At 48.8% G+C, this 21,275-nt stretch overlaps 2 protein-coding genes across 3 annotated transcripts; both read right to left on the reverse strand.

Moving 5' to 3' along the window:
* Window positions 1-193: 193 nt before the first annotated feature.
* LOC135808634 (uncharacterized) lies at window positions 194-17,417 on the reverse strand. Of its 2 annotated transcripts, none has more exons than XM_065321856.1 (13): window positions 17,000-17,417; window positions 15,282-15,399; window positions 11,989-12,039; window positions 11,503-11,694; window positions 10,058-10,227; window positions 9,496-9,574; window positions 8,816-8,872; window positions 6,991-7,145; window positions 6,527-6,592; window positions 5,674-5,758; window positions 4,872-5,066; window positions 4,372-4,566; window positions 194-1,115 (listed from the first exon to the last, which is right to left on the reverse strand). In XM_065321856.1, exons 1-13 carry the CDS (start codon window positions 17,072-17,074, stop codon window positions 343-345), a joined length of 2,211 nt encoding a protein of 736 aa, XP_065177928.1. In that variant the 5' UTR covers window positions 17,075-17,417; the 3' UTR covers window positions 194-342. The 2 variants fall into 2 exon arrangements, with proteins under 2 accessions (XP_065177928.1, XP_065177927.1); XM_065321855.1 differs by having other exon boundaries at window positions 11,989-12,042.
* A 1,672-nt stretch (window positions 17,418-19,089) lies between these two features.
* On the reverse strand, window positions 19,090-20,940 carry LOC135810727 (phospholipase A and acyltransferase 2-like). The gene has a single exon (XM_065324203.1). The coding sequence runs from the start codon at window positions 20,656-20,658 to the stop codon at window positions 19,870-19,872; it is 789 nt and encodes a 262-aa protein (XP_065180275.1). The 5' UTR covers window positions 20,659-20,940; the 3' UTR covers window positions 19,090-19,869.
* Between the last annotated feature and the right edge of the window lie 335 nt (window positions 20,941-21,275).

Below are 21,275 nucleotides of genomic sequence, written 5' to 3' on the forward strand. Positions count from 1 at the left end.
GATACATTACTGTATGCCGCTTGTGCTTGCAGGGGTGAGCCTGTGGTGGACAATAGCACTTTGCCAGCGAGTAGCGCTGCTGAATCAGTGCCGTTCTCAGGGTTTGGTCAAATGTCTGCAATGATCCTGTGCTTGTGGGATTGCTAAAATGCGACTGTGGCTGGCCCAGGCCCACTAGTGCCCCCCCCCCCCCCCCCCAGAGTGTGCAACTCTCGCATATCCTGCTGTCCAGACAGATTTCAAGCTGACGTCATTCTTATGATGCAATGCTCATTGCGCGAGTGATTTACTATGTTTGCACTGGGTGTCAACGCATCACATGCGTGACCCTTGCCAAGTGCATCACGGCATCGTCTCTTCTTCCGCATTTCTGCCGACGTGATCCATTATGCCTAAGCCCCAATAGCGATTTATTGCCAAAAGCAAGTCCCGTACGTTGCCGTTACCTCTTAAGTCCGTGATCGGTACATGGCGCTCTGTGAACCAGTTTGGCACACAGCATTCCTGTGGCACTGCGTGATCGACATAACTGGGAATCACGCCAAGAACATTGATAAAGTCGCTGCTCTTGATGAACTGGATTTCGCGAGTAGTTAGCTTCTCTGGCCAAGTTACCGTACTTGGATGCGGGTCGGTGAATGCCTTGCACATGCGCTCGTCACACACTACTATCCACGTCTTCGTTCTGCAGGCCGCCGCAAAGTACTTCTCAATCAAGAGCTGCTTCTGCTGAATGTTGTTGATTGCGTAGATGTCGAGCACCGGGTCGATGGCTCCTTGCTCTGACATGGCGTCCACGAGCTTCAAGAGCTGCCGCTTACGCCTGTCAAGAGTGAGTGAGCGTACCTGCTGGAGATACGTGTCCAGAGTTGGCCGGTAGTGTGAAACGTATACTTGGTCCATGTCGTCGGGGCTGAGCGTCTGCGTCAGCCGTTCTCTGTACGGTCTCTTCGCTCGGCGATAGCAGCGTGTAAGCCACGCCAGCACCAGCACCAAGAGTACTGTCAGCCCTAGGCACACGGAGAGAAGAACAACCTCTTCTGAGGTCACAGCTGGTGCCGCCGCTGCTGCTGCTGCTGGTGGTGGTGGTGGTGGTGTTGCGAGTAGTGCGTCTCCTGGAGAGAAAATTCCAAGGCACACATTGTACTTGTGAGTCCACTGCATACAGGCAGGTACAATACGCCCATTGCGCAATGGCGTAATTTGTACCATTAACACCCCTGGACAGCCACCTGGGCATGGTCGTCTGGGGTGTTGAACAGTGCATTGCTGATCCCAGTGTACTCACATGCATTACTCATACCTTCCATATTTGGCAATGCGCAATGGGCTTATAGAATTAACTGGGTGTGTTGGACTAGGCACTGGCCATAACTAGGAATTCCCCCCCCCCTCCCCCCCCTCCCCCTCCCCTCCCCCGACTCGGAACATACGAAATGTCATACCGATTGCTTGCAAGTAACGAGTTGTCCGTGGGCCAATCAGAATTCCTTGGGGATCGTGTTTCGTAGAAAAGCCAGTACCGGTAGTTTGTGTTCCTTGAGAGGGGTGGTAAAGAGGGCCGGTAGACACGGCAGTGCCCGGATCAGGGGTGGTAAAGATGCCTGGTAGACACGGCAGTGCCCGGATCAGGGGTGGTAAAGATGCCTGGTAGACACGCGAGTGCCCGGATCAGGGGTGGTAAAGATGCCTGGTAGACACGCGAGTGCCCGGATCAGGGGTGGTAAAGATGCCTGGTAGACGCGAGTGCCCGGATCAGGGGTGGTAAAGATGCCTGGTAGACACGCGAGTGCCCGGATCAGGGGTGGTAAAGATGCATGGTAGACACGCGAGTGCCCGGATCAGGGGTGGTAAAGATGCATGGTAGACACGCGAGTGCCCGGATCAGGGGTGGTAAAGATGCATGGTAGACACGCGAGTGCCCGGATCAGGGGTGGTAAAGATGCATGGTAGACACGCGAGTGCCCGGATCAGGGGTGGTAAAGATGCATGGTAGACACGCGAGTGCCCGGATCAGGGGTGGTAAAGATGCATGGTAGACACGCGAGTGCCCGGATCAGGGGTGGTAAAGATGCATGGTAGACACGCGAGTGCCCGGATCAGGGGTGGTAAAGATGCATGGTAGACACGCGAGTGCCCGGATCAGGGGTGGTAAAGATGCATGGTAGACACGCGAGTGCCCGGATCAGGGGTGGTAAAGATGCATGGTAGACACGCGAGTGCCCGGATCAGGGGTGGTAAAGATGCATGGTAGACACGCGAGTGCCCGGATCAGGGGTGGTAAAGATGCATGGTAGACACGCGAGTGCCCGGATCAGGGGTGGTAAAGATGCCTGGTAGACACGCGAGTGCCCGGATCAGGGGTGGTAAAGATGCCTGGTAGACACGCGAGTGCCCGGATCAGGGGTGGTAAAGATGCATGGTAGACACGCGAGTGCCCGGATCAGGGGTGGTAAAGATGCATGGTAGACACGCGAGTGCCCGGATCAGGGGTGGTAAAGATGCATGGTAGACACGCGAGTGCCCGGATCAGGGGTGGTAAAGATGCATGGTAGACACGCGAGTGCCCGGATCAGGGGTGGTAAAGATGCATGGTAGACACGCGAGTGCCCGGATCAGGGGTGGTAAAGATGCATGGTAGACACGCGAGTGCCCGGATCAGGGGTGGTAAAGATGAATGGTAGACACGCGAGTGCCCGGATCAGGGGTGGTAAAGATGCATGGTAGACACGCGAGTGCCCGGATCAGGGGTGGTAAAGATGCCTGGTAGACACGCGAGTGCCCGGATCAGGGGTGGTAAAGATGCCTGGTAGACGCGAGTGCCCGGATCAGGGGTGGTAAAGATGCATGGTAGACACGCGAGTGCCCGGATCAGGGGTGGTAAAGATGCATGGTAGACACGCGAGTGCCCGGATCAGGGGTGGTAAAGATGCATGGTAGACACGCGAGTGCCCGGATCAGGGGTGGTAAAGATGCATGGTAGACACGCGAGTGCCCGGATCAGGGGTGGTAAAGATGCATGGTAGACACGCGAGTGCCCGGATCAGGGGTGGTAAAGATGCATGGTAGACACGCGAGTGCCCGGATCAGGGGTGGTAAAGATGCATGGTAGACACGCGAGTGCCCGGATCAGGGGTGGTAAAGATGCCTGGTAGACACGCGAGTGCCCGGATCAGGGGTGGTAAAGATGCCTGGTAGACACGCGAGTGCCCGGATCAGGGGTGGTAAAGATGCCTGGTAGACACGCGAGTGCCCGGATCAGGGGTGGTAAAGATGCATGGTAGACACGCGAGTGCCCGGATCAGGGGTGGTAAAGATGCATGGTAGACACGCGAGTGCCCGGATCAGGGGTGGTAAAGATGCATGGTAGACACGCGAGTGCCCGGATCAGGGGTGGTAAAGATGCATGGTAGACACGCGAGTGCCCGGATCAGGGGTGGTAAAGATGCATGGTAGACACGCGAGTGCCCGGATCAGGGGTGGTAAAGATGCATGGTAGACACGCGAGTGCCCGGATCAGGGGTGGTAAAGATGCATGGTAGACACGCGAGTGCCCGGATCAGGGGTGGTAAAGATGCATGGTAGACACGCGAGTGCCCGGATCAGGGGTGGTAAAGATGCATGGTAGACACGCGAGTGCCCGGATCAGGGGTGGTAAAGATGCATGGTAGACACGCGAGTGCCCGGATCAGGGGTGGTAAAGATGCATGGTAGACACGCGAGTGCCCGGATCAGGGGTGGTAAAGATGCATGGTAGACACGCGAGTGCCCGGATCAGGGGTGGTAAAGATGCATGGTAGACACGCGAGTGCCCGGATCAGGGGTGGTAAAGATGCATGGTAGACACGCGAGTGCCCGGATCAGGGGTGGTAAAGATGCATGGTAGACACGCGAGTGCCCGGATCAGGGGTGGTAAAGATGCATGGTAGACACGCGAGTGCCCGGATCAGGGGTGGTAAAGATGCATGGTAGACACGGCAGTGCCCGGATCAGGGGTGGTAAAGATGCATGGTAGACACGCGAGTGCCCGGATCAGGGGTGGTAAAGATGCATGGTAGACACGGCAGTGCCCGGATCAGGGGTGGTAAAGATGCATGGTAGACACGGCAGTGCCCGGATCAGGGGTGGTAAAGATGCCTGGTAGACACGCGAGTGCCCGGATCAGGGGAGTTTTACTGTATAGCCTATAGGTACAATCTCACACACCAGGGAGAGAGGGAGAAACTACACCCCAGTGTGCGATCATCGGGAAACTGTGACATCTTGTCAGGCTAACCAACTGCTTTCAGCTGCCATCTGATAATATTTCAGTCAGATAAACAAGTTGTAATGTGCTGACACTCATCCTTGGTTGTCTACTCAATCACTTGCCTTGACAGTTGGCGCTGGGCAGGGTACACGTGGTGTTTTCCTCAGCTGCACCGCGGCAGTCGTCTCCACCGAACTGCGGCGCAGGAGTGTTACAGCTGCGCCATCTCCTCTGGTACCCGACTGTGCAATTGTCCCCCGCTGTAGCATTCTGTTTGCACTCTGTCCACGCCGAGAAGTTGCTCCAGCTGCCGTTCACTACAGAGTACACGGCATTGGGTAAACATGGGCTGGTTTGCACGGAGCTAGGATGCCAGTGCATATGTGCAGCAAGCACTCAGTGCCACAGAGCAGAGCTACACACACAGACACGCACACACACACACACCTGGAGATATGTGGATTTTGTAGAGAAAAAAAAACAAAAAAAACACACACAGACACAGGTACTTCAAGTACACGATATTTACTAACATATGCGGTGCGTGTATGTGACAGACTGCTGGCATACACGGGTGGCTGTGTAGTAGTGTGTTGGCGTTGTATTGCGGCAACTCTCTTACCTGGTATGCACAAGCTGGATGGACAAGCGACTTTCCTTTCTTCGGCGTCCCGCAGGCACTTCAAATACGATTTAGTTGCTAGGCTGACATAAGGCTGCACCGTACATGTGCGCCTTTGTATTTGCTGAGCTCCGTTCACTGTGACATTCAGAGAGCTGTCCTCTTCCATACGCACCGCTTCCCAGCCGCTCCACACTGCAGGAAACGGTGGGAATACACGTGCACACACGTATACATTTATAGACACGTGCACATCATCATTGCAAGAGTGATAGGAACAGAAAGAAGCATGCGCACACACATGCACACACACACACACACACACACACACACAGGCACACACACACCTCAGACCTCAGACATGCCCATCGCGGAAGCGATGATAGCGAACAGCTATGTTAGACATAGCAACTTGTGCTGGGATTACACCATTCAACAGCTTGCAAGGCTGATGAATTGACCGCCACTATTTTTAGCCTGGTATCCACCTCACAGCTGTTGGAATGACTTTTTCTGGCCAGTGAATCCCTATTTTTCATTTTTTCCATTTTTTTCTTCTTTTTTTTCTTTTTTTCTACACACACACACCACACCACATACTCCGGCATACACTGGCTGTTGGTAACCACCCAGGAGAATGAAAGAAAAGTCAGGAAGAGTCCGAGAAAGAGAAGAAAGACGTGTGTGTCCCATATGGTGCAGTGGTATGTACACAAACACACACACACACACACACACACACACACACAGGCACACACACACACACACTCCATTTCCAGGAGCTCGTGAGAAGATGACACACCTAGCTCATCAATGATGAAATCTCTCTCCGCCGGGTTCGCTGCCCGTGATGACTTTCCACGAGCTGTCGTGAAATCCGTCCACATCTGTGCAGTAGAAACAAGAAGAGGGGCAATGTTTGAACTGGAATCGAGGCACTTTTGTATGCTTGAAGTGATCACAAGTGATTGGATATAGTCACCGCTGTCTCTTCTAATGTACCTGTGTTACTTTTGTTGAGTTGACTCTTTGATATGGATGGCCCAGAGGATCAGAGTCTATGGAAAGGTGCAGGACATATTTTCATACTACAGCCGTCCTTCTTCAATCAAGCACTTTATAAACCAGCACCCTCTGTAAACCAGCAGGATTTCCAGGAGCCGAAATGTCCTCTTCCTGCATACTGGGCAAGTCAGAGTTGGTAATCCAGCACCCTCTCTAATCCAGCAGAATTTCCGGAGCACAACTGGTGCCAGGTTATAAAGGGACCGGCCACTGTATGGAGAAGGGTGGAGTGGGAAATCATGCTGGGAAAATCCCTTTGAAATAGCCTTATAGGGAATGCTCAAGGTTGATAGCCCTTTGAACCAGCCTTATAGGGAATGCTCAAGGTTGATCTATTGCAACCTCGGTGCGGTTGTACGTATGGTATGCATTGTAGAGCAATGAGTGCTGTGCTACGGGATGTGGTGAAGGAATGCTTTCGCCTTCCTCTTGCCCAGCTATATATTTGGGCTGTCCGAGTTAACTTTTCTAAGCACTCGCAAGAGAAGAAGAGACCGTATTTGGAAAGTTCAAGTTGAGGTACTGTACCCTGTTGTCCGAGTAGCAGTATGTTTAATGGTTTATGGTAGAAAAGTAGGCCGGAACCTCACCTCCACAGATATAGAGCTGTTCATTGGCAGTATGGTTTTGTTGAGAGTAATCTCTCGAGCACTACCCTGCGGCAATGATAGAAAAGACAGACACGATACTCATACTAGTGCTGTCAACAGCAACATCAGTGCCGCTACAACGTATACTTGGAATGGAAACAGGCGCTCTGTCAAGTGAATGCCATGAAGCTGGATTCAACTGGGCCAGTTACAGTGATGCCGGCCACTCGTGTTCAAAAACCTACTAAACAGCTGAGCAACCGAGCTTCTAGATCTAGACGAGAGCTTCATCCTGAATCCCGTCGTGATGGGAAGCTTGGCAGTATGACCGTGCCCATTGTCACGGTTGGCAAACCGAAAAGGGGGAAGAAACTAGAAAGCCAGCCGGCTAGAATCTATCTGGCCCTCCCTCGTGTGTGTGTGTGTGTGTGTGTGTGTGTGTGCACGCACTGTGGATTACTGACCGGCATTCGAGCATTCCACAATAGTTTTTCCATTACTGTCTCGATAACGAGGTAGATATTGTCCACCGCACCCGGGCGCACTGCCCACGTGATCCGAATAGTTCCGTTCTCATCCATCGTCATATCGATACTATCGGTGGGGATTTCAACGGACACTGTACAACATGGAAAGACAAGAGATCGAGGACAGCGCACTGTACTGGCGTTCCACATGACCCGCCTTTCTGTGTACAATTTTTCTCTACCTCCGTAATCTCCAGACAGCTACGATGTAGGTGTTTCGACCTTGTAATGTTTGGTCTGATCAGAGGAGCTCAGAGTCACTGGGATTTTTGGTCTTCATAATGAATCGCTTTAAATTTCAGCAGTTGAGTTGTAGTAAAATTAAAGGCCTTGAATAGTTTTTATTCCCGTAGCTATGCAGAAGACGTTACTTCAGTAACGTCTGGCGCTAGCCAGGGTCCACACAGCTTTAATTTGGTGTTTGTTTGTTTGTTTGTGTGTTTGTGTCACGTCTGGCGCTATCCCGTATCTGTCCCGTACCATACCGTACCATCAAATACAGCTGGCCACATACAGCTGGCCGCAATATTCAAATGAGGCTTTCAAACGCAAGATCATAACGTGAAGCAACTTGGAAGAATGAGTATGAATGCGAAGTGTATGGGGGAATGCATGTAGGGCTATAGTGCGGGTTCGAATCCCAGGTTATGCCTGAAAAAATAGGAGAATTGAAAAATTTATAACATCCCTAATCTTTTTTTGCCGTCATCAAGGCGGTAGATGGTGTCGTATTACCCTCGACCGTACCTGTCCCGTACCTGCCCCGTACCTGTCCCGTACCGTACCGTACAATCAAAGACGGCTGGCCACAATGCATATTCAAATAGGGCTTTCAAATACAAGATCATAACGTGAAGCAACTTAGAAGAATTAGTATGTATGCGAAGTGTATCGGGGGATGCATGCAGGGCGATAGTGCGGGTTCAAATCCCAGGTTTAATATGTCTAAAAACAAAAAGTAGAAATTTATAAGAATTTATAACATCCCTATGCTTTTTTTTGTCTAGGTCATGAAGGCAAAAAGCATAGCGTAGGGCCCTGAGCTTCCAATTTCTCTCGTTGAAATCAAAATATTTGCCGAGTTGGAAGGAGGGCATCAGAGTCGCTTGCTGAACCGATCGCAACACTGTCCAATGAACAACAAAGCATTGCTAAACCGCTCAACGCCTCAAAATCACAGTGCTCCAACTGTGTGAATCACAGCGAGCTTTGCAGCTACGCACAAGTGCATTCTCCACTTATGTGTTGCAGACATCATTATATTGGAATCACTACAGTTGAAAGCCGTCAGTAGCATGCAGCTAGTATTCACTTTTTACATCAAACCAAGGCAATGTTCAAGCTCAGCCTGGCAACCAGTTGCCTGGTAATGTCATGTGCGACATTTCCAAACGCAAAGCGCGAGGGTAGTGAACGAGGCTGGAGAGTGTCGCTGAGTACATTAATTGTAGCTACGGTAGTCGAAACAGAACAACGGAAAGTCGATCCATTCATCCTGAGCCTGTTGAAATGACACCGGATCGTTCTTGACAAGAATGGAAACTTCAGAACGGCCTGCACACACAACCATATTTCCACCAAAGGAAGGAAGACACAATGGAACGAAACACCCTCGTTGAGTCCATTTTGGAGCTCAGGGAAAGGAATTACACACTCTTGATCCCACCGCAGTGGTAGACTTAAATTCAGGGAAATGGGTGTTACAGCTGCCTTGAAAACTCGGTTACAATGTACTTCAATCACAGCGCAATGCATAACTCACAACACGGACAAGGTGTCCATGCGCACTTGAATATTCGACAGTACTTGGCAAAGATATCTGCAACAAAAAAAAAGCAGCGCATTGGTAGGGCAAACGCACATGGAAACTCCATGTAAAAAAAACAAAACATAACAACACAAGAGATATTCACAGGTTTGATGGAAAGATGCAAAGAAGAGAGTCAATTGATCTTTGCACACGCCCTGCCATAACCCAGGCGAGGTCCCTGCTGGTTGATTTTATGCGTTGGATATGCAGTGGCATGAGCCGTGCCGTATGTCTCCTTTGCTGGTCAAGCCCGCATAGTGTGTTCCTGGAAAATCAAGCCAAATCCATGCTGATTGTATCCGAGTATATATCCCAAAAGCTGGAACACAACAATTGGTCGAAACTTTGACCGATATCTACATGTGTATCCAATTATCCATAGCATGCTGGTTCATTTGATCTTTTTTCTCTCTCTTGTCCAAGAACTGGCTACACACCCCACGTGAGCATGGCTACACACCCCACGTGAGCATGGCTAATCATTATAGTTCGTACATGTACATAATCACAGCTCTACACCCATGATCCAGTACATGCAGAGTGTGAAATAGAGATCAACCGGCTGTGGCCAACCTTCACCATGATGGTTGCGTAGCAGCCGATGCTGCCCTTACCCTTACCCTTACCCTTACCGGCTGGAACGATGGGTATGGTGTAGTTGACCAGTGTCCGGCGGTCGAGCTGTGACTTCGTTATGGGAAGGTTGATAATCTATAGGTTCCAGTGCAGGGGATTAGAACAAGACGTGGACTTGTCAGGCACAGGTATGCTAGGGGAAATCCCATCCACAGTGCATAGCTGGCATGCAATGTCATTACTGCCCTGGAAATCATATAAGAATGCTGCTGGGCATCATTGAAACATGCACACATAATATTTATGTGGACCTGTTCCCACACTCCACCACTATTATTATGTGGACCTGTTCCCACTCCACCACTATAATAATTATAGTGGTGCAGTGGGAAACAGGTCCAGGGCGCCAGCCTTGCACTTTGGCTCGGATTTCACTGTTTATGCACTATGCAGTGAAACCTGAACAAGCAATGCAAACACTATCTGGCCACACATCCTTTACAGTATACAGTATACACCATGGCAATGTGAATCATAGTACATGTACATGCACTTCAAAGTACTATGCTAGGCCGCGAGTGAAGAGGGAGTGTGCCTTTTCCAACCTGCTCCACCTACCCGTATCTTTCCAACGTACTGTCCCATGAAGTCCGTCTGTAGGTAGCTTGTCGTGAGCAGCGTGACTGGATTCAGGATATCCGCACCGCGCACCAGAGCACACACGGCCGCGGTGTTGGGTAGACCTCCGTTAATGATCACCTGGTATATAGCATCGTTGAACTGTGACACTGCGGCGGCGACAAGAGAGCGCAAACTTGAAACGGTTAATCTTGGTTAGAGTTTGCTTGAGGCATGCAACGCTAGCTGCCCATTTATCTAACACTACAGAAAGATGTTTTATTGAACACACAAGCCCATGATGATATGAATGCAAGGAGAGTGAAGAATTCAAACAGAGAACAGCAAAATTGATTGATAAAAATGTGAATTGCAACAGCAATGCAATGTTTATCGAAGAGAAAAGGAAAAATGAAACGAAAACGTTGACAAAAAACTCCAAACATTATCTAACACTACGGCTGTGCATAGGACTGGTCTAGGCAGCCGCAACACAAAGTCACCTATTAAGGGTGAATCCTGAAAATTCGAACAAAAGGTTAAAATTCGAGCGCACGGCTCTATTAAAAAACTTTCTTCAAGGATCAATTTCAGTCACTATTATTCCCACATGACTGGGTCTGATAACTTGAATCCCAAACTCGACATGCCTGTCCTGGGATTCGCACGTAACATATTATGAAAAGCGAGTTTTCTCCGCTTAAGGCTGCTTTTCTTCTCACATTTCCCATCTGCACTATGGTTGTCGAAAACACATTTTTATCACTCTTATGTTCTTCCTTTGTTTGATTACTGCTCTCTCGTTTGGTCCTCCGGTCTATCCTCCACTCTTATGCATCGGTTAGAATTCACGCACCGTAAATTGCTTTTGATTAATATTCCGTATGCCCCCTCTAACCTGCTCTCAGACGCTATACATTTTCACGGGCTTCCTCTTCCCCTCTCTCAGAACGCTTTCCCCACTCGGCATGCAAATTTATTCACCGTATTAAGCTTAAACTTGCTCTTCCGCATGCACTTGCGCATTTGATCTGGTTCAATAATAGCTCGCCTACTAGATGTTCTCTCCAGTTCCCACTTGCCAGATCATCGATCCCTTTAAAATCCTCTCTATTCAATGCCATTCTCATTGGTCCCGGCTTCCGCAGGAGGTAAAGTCTCGTGCCACTTATGCTGCATTTTGTTCCAATCTGCACGCGCCTACCTAAACTTCATACTGCTCTCTCCAGGTTCCTTTAGTACTCTTTTTGTTTTGTTTTCATTGTTCTTTTTTCTCATTCTTTTTCTCAGTTTTAAAATTCCGGTACTAGTACAAGTACCCTTACCTGGAAAACGGGTTTACCGAAAATTTTCCTCCACCAAACCGCCGATTTTGGAGAATACCGAAAATATTGCACCACCGAAGATTTCCGCTTTACAGTACATGCACACGTAGTGGTACTCACCAGCTGCTGGTGGCAGTTCCGGGTTGATGAAGACATGGAATCCTATCCTGTCCACGCTATACTTCACATTCATGCTATAGTTCATCGAGCTGAGAAGTCTTGCTTCGCAATAGTCTGGAACTATGGGAAGAGGACTGATGGAGGTCACATCCTCCCACCATAGCGGAAACAGGGCAGCGTAGCATAGGGTCCCTGAGGTGGAACAACAGTCATTGCCGCATGATTTTTAGACATTTAACTACAATGTGTGTGAGTGTGAGTGTGTGGCGGAGTTGGGGTATGTAAGGCCTGTCTGATGTTGTAACTCAGATGAGAGAGAATCAGTGGGCAGACAGGCCCTCGTGGACTGTAGCCATTGCATATCAGTTGCATGTTTCTCTTGTGACAAGCCGGTATATGGCTGATGGTATGTGAGTACAAGCACAACATACACCTCATCAAGACTGTAGACAGAAATGCATGTCAGCGTAGGGTAACAGTACGCACTTGCACCAAGGGGATATCCCTTCAGCCAATCTGCCGGCATCTTGCATGGATCTTCTGGCATGTAGATAGTGGAACACATACACATACATTATACACATACACACATACACATACACATACATTATACACATACACACACACATACACACATACATATATACACACATATACACATACACATACACACATACATTATACACATACACATACACACATACATTATACACACATATACACACCCATATGCAAACACACGATTCCACATACACAAACACACCAGCACGCATGCACAGGCAAAGGACAAAATAAGGAAATGACTAGGGCTGAAACGATTATACCGAATAATCGAGTACTCGTTTGATAACTCTAACGACCGAGCAATCGTTTAGATTACCGATTACGATTATTTTGCGTTTTTAAAATTTTCAATTTCTTACGCACTGCACGCGCGACTCGCCTTGGTACATGCTGTCAAAATCAAAAAACAGTCCTAGTGTAGTACAACGAAGCTGGAGCATGAAGCTCGAAGGTCAAGGTCGCGTCCGGTCTGCATACATAACACTTTTTTCGTGCAAAATTTTGTACATATTTCCACTTTTGGCCATTCTACGTACATATTCCAGGTGCGGCCTCTTAAAGATTATAATCGAATAATCGATCGTTATGATAAAGAGTAATCGATTGGGCTAAATGGATGATCGTTTCAGCCCTAGAAATGACCCTACAAAATATAGAGGCTTTCTTGGCCACAAAAATGATATCACACTACTAAGAAGGAGGACACGCTTCAGATTCTTCAACAGAAACATTCTGAAAAATAATCAGGGGTCAACTGGGTGTGTCTTTAACTAACGAACAGTTAATTTGAACTAATTTTCTTAAAATCAAATTTTCAACAGTTGTAGTTTTCGGGGTGCCGAGTCGAATGGTCTTGGTTCGAGGAAGCTGAGACGCTCCCTTCCTCCTTTATTCCCAATCGAACTCGCGCACTTCCGCCGAAACTGGGTGACTGCACCCTCCTAGATGGGGATTTGTATGCAAAATGTCACTAAAAGCGCCGTTTCGTTCCTATAAAAGCACGGATGACCGCAGTTGGCCCATATGTTGTAGTCTTTTGGACGCTGAGTCGACTGGTTTTTGTCCGAAAAGGCTGCGATGCAGCGTCACCTGGTCACCGTGCCTGCAGGGTACAACTTACAGCCTGTTTGGGTGCATTCCTGTCACTCCAGTTGAACTCTAGTTGAACCTCGGTGTGAAAGGTGTCGCCTGCTGGTGCAGTGACCAGGTGACTGGTGTACGCAGGAGCACGTGACCGCTTCTTCAACCATGTTCGATTGGGAATAAGGTCCGAACGCTGCATTGCAGCCTTTTCGGACCAAAACCAGTCGACTCAGCGTCCAAAAGACTACACCATAATTATGGGCCAACTGCGGTCATCCGTGCTTTTATAGGAACGAAATGGCACTTTTAGTGACATTTTGCATACAAATCCCCATCTATAGTCAGTTTCAAAAAGATTAGCAATCCTGGCGATCGCCCGGGGAGTTTGCCGTCTTACCGTATGAGCGCTCGAGGGCTGCCTGGAAAAACTCACTGTGAACTCGAAGAAATATTCCGCGCGAAAGCATGAAAAATGACAACTCACTGCACTGACGTCGGTACTCGTACATGACTTTGTGTTCGTCTGGTTTACAACAAACGAGTTCTTCCTCGTATCGATATGGAGTCAGAGAGGACATGTCGAAAGTCTGGTAAATTTTGACGAGCGGGATGCGTCCCAATTCGTTTTGTGACCAAATAGATTCTTTGAGCTGCCGTGGATGCAATTTACTCTCACAATGTGACGAAAACGGCATTGACACAGACTCATTCCCAAGGCTATCCGTGTGACTTCGACGACATTTTGAGAAAAGCAGACGCCTGTGAAAGTTGATAGAAGACGGCGGCGTTGACTCCTATTCAGATAAATTGGCGATCTTGAAATAAAATAATTCTCAAACAGAAATCGATCGATCGATATCGATGTGCCGGTGCATGTATGCAACAACACGTAGCTACAGCGCAGTGACTTCCGTGTTCACTCACACGGTTTCAGTGTTGTGTGTGTTCACAACTTCACATGGCGTGAGCCAGTCAAGTGTCAGTCAGTTCGGCAGGAAACAAGAGCTCCAACAACAAGTCGTTTGGCGCAGCCACCTTCTTTGTCTTGACTCTTGTACAAAAATTGTACCAGCGTGATCACCAAAACAATGAAAAAATGAAGAAAAAATGTTTGCCTTGAAGATTTGCTGGGATTTGAACTCACAACTTCATGGTCAGCAGACAGCATTCATAACCACAAGGCCAAAAAGGAAGGGATAAATCGTGGGTTTTTATAACAAATCGATACTGGCTTCCAGGGCAAATTATAAACCATGGGAAAAGGCAAGAAACCTGGCCGAAATTCTAACTCCTTAACGGTTGGTCCAATTGTTCTGAAACCTTCACAGAACAATTTGCCATGCCCTAACAAGCCATTTTATGTACTTTGTTGTCCAAATTTCCCTTATCTTCATACTTTTTAAGACCCAAACTTGATTGCTAATCTTTTTGAAACAGACTGTAGTAGGGTGCAGTCACCCAGTTTCGGCAGAAGTGCGCAAGTTCGATTGGGAATAAGGAGGAAAGGAGAGTCTCAGCTTCCTCGGACCAAGACCATTCGACTGAGCACTGTGACCCCGAAAACTACAACTGGTGAAAATTTGATTTAAGGCTTCACTTCCCCTTTAATGAGGAGGTTAACGGGCACCCTTTAGCGGCCACGTTTAATTTTTGCGCAGTTTTCACATAAGTTCTGATTTTAATTTACTAGTATCTGTTCTCAGATTGCATTTTGAATTTTTGATATCACATGATTCGCAAATTGATTTGTGTCTGATAGTTGCAGAGGTAGATCTACTACAAGTAGGTGCAAAAATGCAACAACAATGCAGGCATCCAGTGTGAAGTTGTAAGTAATTAACTCCTGCCTGGAATGCGCAATCCCAGCAGTGTTGTTCCGTGCTGACTGGATCACCGAAATCCAAACGGGTACCCTTTTACTAACGGTACCCGAGATTAACGGGCGCGTACCCGGAAAGCCCCTTTGACCCCTAAAAATAATCCCCGAGTATATTTTCTTCGGTTGGAGTACTGAGGTCTACCCCTGCTGCACTTTTCGGCCAGTGTTTGGCAGCAGTTCAGGTTCTGATGTGTTGAGACTAGAGGAGCATCTTGCCAGAATCCCTATAACTCAAGCTCCAGCTACACTATACCTTCTGGAGGTGTTGCGATATTGCTGGTGGTTGATGTCGGTTGCAAGGCTTCATTTGCACTGGGTGATGCTGGTTGTAGGGTACTTGGGGAAGGTGCTTCAGTTGGTGATGTGATAACCTGAACGTGCACACATGATTAATCAGGGCAAGGTACTCAGTATCCAATAACACACACACACACACATACACACACACACACACATACACACACACCTCACACACACCTCACACACACACACACACACACACACACACACACACACACACACACACACACACACACACACACACACACACACACACACACACACACACACACACACACACACACACTCATCTACACAAACACACATGCACGCACACGCACATACTCACTCGCGCACAGCAAAGCAAATATTTAGTAGTACAGCCCCGGCCGTATCTGCAAAACGCTCAGTGCTTTGCCATACCCATGGATGGGGCTATGATGACCTCCACGCAAGGGTGATGACAGATTGCCGTTTTCACGGGCAACAGTTTAAAAACATGTTGCGTCGTATCCACTACACGGGGGGAGCCTTCAAAACGCTCGTTTGTAACTGAACCGTTGCACGTCACACACCAATGTTTGGTTACTGACAATGTACAAGCAGGGATAGGTGTCACACAGTAACAATGGCTGGGTGTACATGACTGTTCCCTCACTCTGCTGTCAGTACATCATACATGTACTGTGCTTGCGTGCAGTGATTGAACATGCCACACACACTCTCCTTCTACTCCTAGCATGCATCACCAGCCAATCCCAGTATCACAGATGAATACGGTCCAGACAGCCGGATACAATATCTGTACTGTCCCGACAGCCCGCAGGATACTGGCACCATCACGTTCACATAGTGCGTGGCGTGCATACTCGTAATGTGGCGGCAAAGAGTTACCAATGCTGTAAGTCTGAGTGTCACCACAAACGGATTTATGTGCTCTTTTCTTGACATGTTTGTTACGCTGTTGTGACAAACCCTAGCAACACTGTCCCATAAACCCATGATATGATCCGTTCCAGCCCGACCGCCAGAGATACACGAGCCGGGTTCCATTATATTAATTTTTTTGTAAAACCACTCCTCCCTCAACGGTTTGTGTGTTGTGCCACTGTGTATGCAGCTCAGTACTCGCTCCACATCAGCTCTCTGCTCTCGCCACACTCGACGAAGCCTGGCCTGCACAGGCTACACTGACTGTCTGTACTAGGCTACAGACACTGTCAGTGATATTCATTGCAAGACTTCAAAGGCGCTCGTACTTCGCGGTTTGAAAGCCGTTTGAAAGCCGTGTTTTGCAGCACGGCTTCGTGGTAACGAGTACCGGTAGATAAGAAAGTGCACAGACTGTGGTAACATGACGCCCTCCTCAACTCTTTCGGCCTATATTATAATATTAGCTATGCGCTCAAACAGTCATTGATCACTATTCTAAAAAGTATTGCTCCGCCGACCATGGTCATGCATGCCAGACTGACGGACGAAGGCCAGCCGCTTGAATGCATCGCGGTAGGCGACCTCAGGCTCAGAAGATCCACCATTACACCAACTAATTACTTCTATTCATTGGTTTCATGCATTGACCTGGAACCTCTCTGCTGTACTGGTTTCATGCATTGATGCAGCTCACGAAATATTTCCTTGCCAAAATTGTAGATGTTGAAAGAAGTAAAGACCAAAGTTCATTGTACTTACACTACTCTCCAGCAGCGTAGATAGCCAGAGTAAGTGGGCGATGCCGACACAGCCTAAAATCGTCCAAGCAGCCATTTCAGCGTGCCTAGGACAAGTCCAGAGCTTCCGTCCACGAACCGGTAGCTATCGTGCACCCCTCCGGATTTGTCAGCCGTCGGAGTGTCATCGACCAGTCTGGTCTACCACGGTCTAACTGGTGCTGAACATAGAAAATAACCCTGCCCTGCAGGCTGTAGCAAGTAGCCATTCGTTAGAAATAGAGATCTTCAATGTTCCATCGATACCCGTAAATGGCTCTTTGCCTTCGCCCGGGGCAAGTCCCTTTCTCTGCCGAGCATTTAGCTCTCTCTCAGCCACAGGTGCAGAGGAACGGTTTGTGCAAGAGCAACATCGATTGTTTTAGCTTTGGCCCCAGTTTGGGAGCTGCATGGTGATTGTCGCTCAGCAGCAGATCAGTGCCAGTGGTAGCCATGCCTTGCCTGTGTGCTATCGCTGAAACTGACCGCCGGGGCCTCACTTTCACGTCTACAATCATGTATTTTCTTTTATTCGTTCACGGCTTCAGACTGGAGTGTCTGTGCGCTATCCCGTATCCGCCGTGGGTAGACGAAAATGAGAATGATGATGTTCAGGCCCCACGTGGATTCTCGCCTGGGGCTGACTTGATCATGATTGTGGCCAAGTCTGCGATCGCCACTCACGTGCTCACTCCCGGGATCCCATCCAAACCCTTCTATGTAAACTGCCGCATGCCGGCCCTTGGTCGACGCATGGTCTACTGTCATGAGTCTGTCGCCCGATATCGATAGGCTACTGTACTAGCCTTTCACTGACTCAGCTGGGGCAGGGTATTATTATAGTAGTTACCAAGTAAGGACATGGCCCTGGGCATAGCATTGGCCTTTGTCGGATGACTCAGTCTCTGTGTTCCGTCAAAACCTTTCTGTTCCCACCTTCTTTGGCCCGGTAACTACTTAGGACCGTACAGCTGTGGTGCAAGTGCCAGTACATGCAGTGCCAGTAGATCTACATGCGAGCAGGTTGTTGTTGTTGTTGTTGTTGTTGTTGTTGTTGTTGATTTATATTTACTTCGCAAGGCCAAACGGGCAATGGTGCCCAATTCTAAGGAAGTGAATTTCAAAGGGGGAGAGAGTAGGTCTTGTTTGGGAAGCAGCCTGGCTGCAAGCAAGATGCACTTCCGTATTCTGTCGACCGTTGTTCTCCGAGTTCCACCCAATGCCGGTATGTCCTCTGGAGCTCATTTTCTTACCTACCGTTGGACCAAAAAACACACAACGTAACACACACACACACATACACACACACACACACACACACACACACACACACACACACACACACATGTACACTTACTGGTCACGTGGGTCTTCTGGGGAGAGGGCAGAGAGATTTCGAAAGCAGTTGGGTGGCATTGAATCGCCGACATACCAAAACTCTGGGTGGACTTAGAAGTTAGAAATGATCCCACTTGTGGGCTCACCACACCTCAGTAAGTGTGTGGGGACAAGATGGACGGCATTACAATTTTAAAAGGTGTCCGTCCTGGGATCCAACCGCATCATCAAGTTGACCCCTGTCCTCAGTGAAGATACATGCATGTGACTAGTGCAGTAGTAGTAGTGTGTCTGCAGGGATAAACCAGGGTGGATCTGATATGGGCTCCATTACTAGTACCATTAAGAGTACATAACTAACCACGGTTATGTACTCTTGATACCATTGCCGGATTACACAAGTGTTGATCTAACCAGAAGTACATGATTGTAGTCCATTGGCCAGCAGATACCTGTATGCACATTTCGAATAGGAGGTGACAAACTTATAATGGACCCTGAGACCAACCAACCCTTGTTGAAAGGTAGCAGGTACAACATTACACCTTCAAGCCGCATGACCTGATGGCAACCGACACAAACCGCTAGCTGGCTTAAGTCACATTATATAAAGTGCACCCACCAACATAACAAGCTGGCACACACACACACACACACACACACACACACACACACACACACACACACACAACACGCGCACACATGCACACACACGCGAACACACTGGAAAACATCTACTTCAGTAAGGCGTTGTCGTCCATCATCAATGCCGGCATTGATATCAAACTACACATCCACCACTACTTTGTCACTTCATTCCAAATTACGACAAGTTCACCAACAACAAACACAGTGCATTGTCTAACTAACGTTACGAGTCGTAGTGTCAAGCATTCTTCTAGTGGTTGATAACTAAAATTAATTTTAAAAAACCTGTCAGTTACAAAATCAAGTTGAAGTTTCTTCAATTCAAGTTGAGCTACAATGACAATGATAAGAGTCATGATCATTTTTACACAAGCTAGCAATACCGCAGAATGTGCTGTGGAACAGCGATAGACCAGAGCACGCTCCATTTGTCCACCGCGCCTTTCTTGCAGACTCGGCGTCGCAGATCCGAAAAGACGCGTTCCGTGAGAGCACTGCAGAGACGTATTTAGCAACGGCAGCTGCGTATACTCTACCTCAGTGCACGTACATGTACATGAGTGTACCTAGCAGAGTTCAGTCAAGGCAACACGGCAATCCACATGCTCCATCATCACAGTCAGAATAAGTTACAATGCAGTAAGAGTAAGAGTACCACTGAAACCTATATTCTAAGCTCTCTCACTATGGAGCATCCGGCACCTTCTTGTCTATATCTGTACTGGACACTACCGATGCCGGCGTGATGTGCATAGCAACACAGAAGGTGTCCGTTGATATAGCCACAATTCAACACCCACCCACATATACATATGAGACACACAAACACACACACACACAACAACAACAACAAAGTCACGGCTACGGTCACTGCACTACATTCTGATCGTCGGGACTCAATCGCCGATTGCCTCCGCCATTCTGCTCTGCCTGTATGCTGTGCTGGCGAAGCATCATCGACGGCATCTTAGCTGTTGACACCGACCGTTTCAGCTGACGAACCTTACTGTATTCTTTTTGATGACGCCAGAACGTAGATCCCGTCGCCAGTAGGACTCCGCTCACAAGGCCAACTGCCGCGCCGATGGGGCCGAGGAACGCACCGATCGCTGCCCCGCTGGTTGCCGCTATCGTTGTGCCCAGAACCTCCGCCTGGTGGCTCATGCTGATCCCGTAGCGGCACCAGTTGCTGAAGTGCTCACAGTTGAGAAAGAGCAGATGGTAGCCACGCTGCCCGATGTTGCTTAGCGCTCGCCTGACAATCTTATCGGCCGGGTACGGCTGGTATCGGTCGTCGTATTTATTCCACACTTGCACCGAGCTGGCACCACGCACCACCTTGCTGAACAACTCCTTCTTGACCACGGCATTCTCCGACGCACTGCTGGCAATGTTCTGCCATCGCACGGGACCGTCCCCAGTCATATGCACCACGTTCTCCCCATCCACCTTTACACCGTAATGCAGATACGTACCCCGAAAGAACTCCAGAATGTCGCCAGGCACACCCGGGAAATCCTCCCTGCTCCACTGTCTCGAGGTGCTCCCTTTTCCATCTGTCACCTCGCACACGCACAAGCCGCAGTCATCATTGGCGAATTGGATCTCCTCATAAGCCCATCTCGAGAGCATGGGCCCATCCTTTTCGTTCACCATGTCCACGTATTTATTTTCTAAAAGTATCGCTCTTACACCACTACTTTGGCACTAGTGACTAAAGACTAAAATCTCGTCCGCTCCCCAACCTTGCTTGCCGAGCTACATTACAGCCCATTGATTCGGAAACGGATAGGGACAATCCAGTGCGGAGAACAAAGCAGTTCTCGATCTAGAAAACGCCACCTTCGCTGTGATCCGCTGAACCAAACGTACAAGCTCCGCTCTTTTGATGTGGCAAACCCTGCTGGTCCTGCACTGGTAGTGGTAGGACTCAGATCAGCAGAACGAAGTCGAAGGTGAAATTTGAAACATTATTTTTTGACGTTTGCAGGGCCGATTTGTGCGCACGTGCGCCTCGTGAATGTTCGCAAACGCACAATGGCTATGTAGCTGTGCGGCGCGGCGGAGTGTGCCTGTGCCTGCTTGCGGCGGCGCATGTCCTGCCACACACACGCACACGTAGATCTACGCACAAGCGCACACGCGCAACGAACACCCTTGGGCCTAGCCCTTTTTTTTAAATCTAATGCTGGGCTTGTCCATTTCAGCGTTTGGGTATTTTGGCCCAATCTGGGTGCTGCTGTTATCATGGTTATGTACTTGTGTTGGCGCAG

This window comes from Sycon ciliatum, chromosome 2, assembly GCF_964019385.1.
Source record: "Sycon ciliatum chromosome 2, ocSycCili1.1, whole genome shotgun sequence".
Lineage (NCBI taxonomy): Eukaryota > Metazoa > Porifera > Calcarea > Leucosolenida > Sycettidae > Sycon > Sycon ciliatum.

Bases quoted from the DNA above. Each gene is read 5' to 3' on its own strand.
- LOC135810727 (XM_065324203.1), bottom strand. From the start codon at position 20,658: ATGGTGAACGAAAAGGATGGGCCCATGCTCTCGAGATGGGCTTATGAG.
- LOC135808634 (XM_065321855.1), bottom strand. From the start codon at position 17,074: ATGGCTGCTTGGACGATTTTAGGCTGTGTCGGCATCGCCCACTTACTC. The intron at 10,228-11,502 runs GTGAGTACCACT...TCGCCGCCGCAG, and splicing joins GGAACTGCCACCAGCAGCTG to TGTCACAGTTCAACGATGCT. The intron at 5,067-5,673 runs GTGTGTCATCTT...CGTTTCCTGCAG, and splicing joins TTTCATCATTGATGAGCTAG to TGTGGAGCGGCTGGGAAGCG.